Source organism: Pundamilia nyererei, unplaced genomic scaffold (assembly GCF_000239375.1).
Source record: "Pundamilia nyererei isolate P.nyererei 1_Seehausen unplaced genomic scaffold, PunNye1.0 scaffold00137, whole genome shotgun sequence".
Lineage (NCBI taxonomy): Eukaryota > Metazoa > Chordata > Actinopteri > Cichliformes > Cichlidae > Pundamilia > Pundamilia nyererei.
This window is the reverse complement of record NW_005187538.1, coordinates 634521-637412: the sequence shown is the minus strand read 5'-3', so window position 1 is coordinate 637412 and position 2892 is coordinate 634521. Positions and strand designations below refer to the sequence as shown.

The window sequence follows — 2892 nt, the reverse complement described above, 5'->3', positions numbered from 1 at the left end:
ATGTATCCAGAAGACTACTTTTTATTTGCAACGGTCCTACAAAAACAATGAGTAACACCTCGTCAATGTACAACAATACAGTTTAGACAAAAAAAAAAAATGCATAAAATTACAACATGAAAATCCACACTGCAAAAAGCATTCCTGGATAGAAAACCATTTAAACAGTGTGGGGTCATCTTGACAGAGAACAGAACAAAAGCTTTGAATGGCCCTCAAGAAGCCTGGAGAACTATTCCTGAAGATTATTTTAAGAAATGAAAGCTTTTCAGGCTGTGCTGGAGAATAAAAGGTGATTATATAAAACGCTGACTATCAAGCTTGTTAGTACTGGACTGTAGGTACTGTTTTTAAACTGGAGCCACAATGTTCAGCAAACAATTTTAAAAATCTGTCTTTCAGTAGCAGATCAGGTAATTCTTATTTTCCCGGTGAACTCGTGATTTTGCTCAGTCGTTTAAATAAGCTATTATTTCCACAGCACCTAAAGGCAACTTCAAACCCTCGAGGACATTGAGGAAAGTTTTAAAAAGGAGCTCACTTTGTGCGTTTACCTCCGCAGACTGGCTCTCATTTCGACACACACATAATCGGCGTGGACAGACTGTCACGAGAACCGCTCATTTGAAACCAATTCACATTACTGCTAAAAATAAAGGAGGGCTAATTGACTCCGGCCAACCTTCGGTGACGCGGCCCACACAAGCGACGCATGCGCAGTGCCGCCGGCGTCGCACAGCACCATCAGTAGGAGCAGGACCAGCGAGAGCCGCCGGGGAGAAGGGTGCCGTCGTTGTTTATTTTACGCAATATAAACTTTTCTCGCAATGTCGGGTTTCGACAGTAACCCTTTCGCTGACCCAATGGACGTAAATCCCTTCCAGGTGAGTGTTGGTTGGTTTCTGCCCGCGAATCGAGTTTCAGAAGCTTTTCGTTTTCTGGTGTAACGTGAATACAAAGATATGCTCTAGCAAAAACCTGTTTGGTTGGTTGCTGGGTTTGGCCTCAGCATTTCCTGGCTAAGAATCGCCACTGTTAAGTCTGACACGTTTCAATGCGCTTATAAACATTTTTACGTTAAAACTGAATATTCGCTGGAAGTGTGCTCTGAGCTCACCTGCGCAGGTGAGCAGACCCGAGAACAGGTGCCTGCCATTAACCGGGAGTTCTCTTTTACAAGCTATTCATAGATGACACCATTAACTAGAAACCCCAGTAGCAAGCCAGTGACGCTGCTTTTAACTTTATAGATAGTTTTGTTTCTTTGTATATTTTTTGTTGTTGTTTGTTTATGTTTTACAGACCAGTGGGTTTTTTTTCTTTGTTTGTTTTTTTTAGGTCTTATAGACCTAGGAAGTAATGCTTATGAATCCACACGTCTTTGACATTTTAACTTAAGAAATGGATGCTTAATCTTTATTCACACACACACACACGAAACTGTAATTTAACTGGAACAAATGTGGTCCAGGGCAAAGAGTGTTATTAACAGATAATCTGGTGAGAGAAAATTCAGTGTTCAGCTGCTGCTCCTCCACTGGGTGGGACACTCCTATAATTCCACAGTTGGCACCACATAAACACTGAACAGTCATGGATTCTCAGTGTCACACCTTACAGTGTGTTTGATCTTTTTTTTTTCTCTTCTTCCCAGGATGCTTCAGTCACACAAGCCACCAGCAGAGTCAATGACAACGTCGGGGAGTACAACCCATTCTCTTCACCAGAAATGGTCAGCCTTTGTGTCTTTAATGGAACTGCTCATATCATAGTGTGATATGATATTCAGCAGGAACCAAATCCTTTGGTTTTATGAAAATATATTTGAAAAGAGATATTGCTTCAACCTTTTTTTTACAGGGACAGCACTCTGGGACGACAATCCCTATCTCTGCTGCACCCTCTCAACCAGCTGTACTACAGACATCTGTGGAGCAGAACCCAAAAGTGAGTGAGACGAATGCATTTCAGCGTGTTTAAATAATGAGATCAGACAACATTAACTGATTTAAGTTACGTTTTAAAGAAATGCAAGTCAAGACACTACCATGCAGAGAAGAATTAGTATATTTATTTTTCTTTACTTGGTCGCTTGTAGCTTGAGTGGTAGAGTGGGTCGCCTGCTAATCGGAAGGTTGATGGGCCAATCCCTGACTCCACATTTGCATTCCTTTGAAAAGATACTGATCCTTGAGTGCCCCCCGATGCATCCACTGGATCGTTAGTGTGTGTGTGAATGTTAGTAAGCACTTAATCATGAATAATGTATAAATGTGTGTGACTGGATGAATGAGAGGTATAGTAGAAAGAACTTTGAGTGGTCAACTGAGTAGAAAGTCTGTATCCAAGTCCTGGTCCAGTTCATACATAAACAATGCTAAGAAATGCTTCTCTACCACCCACACACTTGCACTCTGATTGGTGCATCACAGGTAATTCATTTAAGGTTCAATGTCTTGCTCAAGGACACTTTGGCACACAGATTTGATTGGTGGAGGATCTAGCCAACGACCTGCTGCTAGACAACCTGGTGCACATCCTGAGCCGCCACAAAAGTCATCACATTTTACTGCAGGGACCATCTAGCTTATCACTGCAAGAAAGCAGCCCTTTGGATTAGGGCTGAACGATTATGGAAAATAATCTAATTGCGATTTTTTTTGCCCCAATATTGCGATTGCGATGCGATTATTTTTTTAAGGTCTTTGTCTTCTGTATTATTAAACAAAGACAAGCAATACATCATATAGTATGGCCAATACTATATTACATTAATTTTAAACTGTTTTTTCCTGGAAGACAGACCTCTGTTATGATGACATGAGGTGATGCATGAATTGATGACTGACATTTTTATTTAACTTCTTCAATCACAACAGTATATTTGAACAT

General features: G+C 40.8%; 1 protein-coding gene across 1 annotated transcript in view; it reads left to right on the top strand.

Moving 5' to 3' along the window:
- Nucleotides 1-561: 561 nt before the first annotated feature.
- scamp2l (secretory carrier membrane protein 2, like) overlaps nucleotides 562-2892 on the top strand; it is a 7246-nt gene continuing 4915 nt past the window's right edge. The window contains exons 1-3 of the mRNA XM_005743961.2: nucleotides 562-884; nucleotides 1655-1732; nucleotides 1861-1947. Coding sequence (XP_005744018.1) covers nucleotides 828-884; nucleotides 1655-1732; nucleotides 1861-1947 — 222 coding nt within the window. The 5' untranslated portion in view covers nucleotides 562-827. The remainder of the gene's footprint in view (nucleotides 885-1654; nucleotides 1733-1860; nucleotides 1948-2892) is intronic.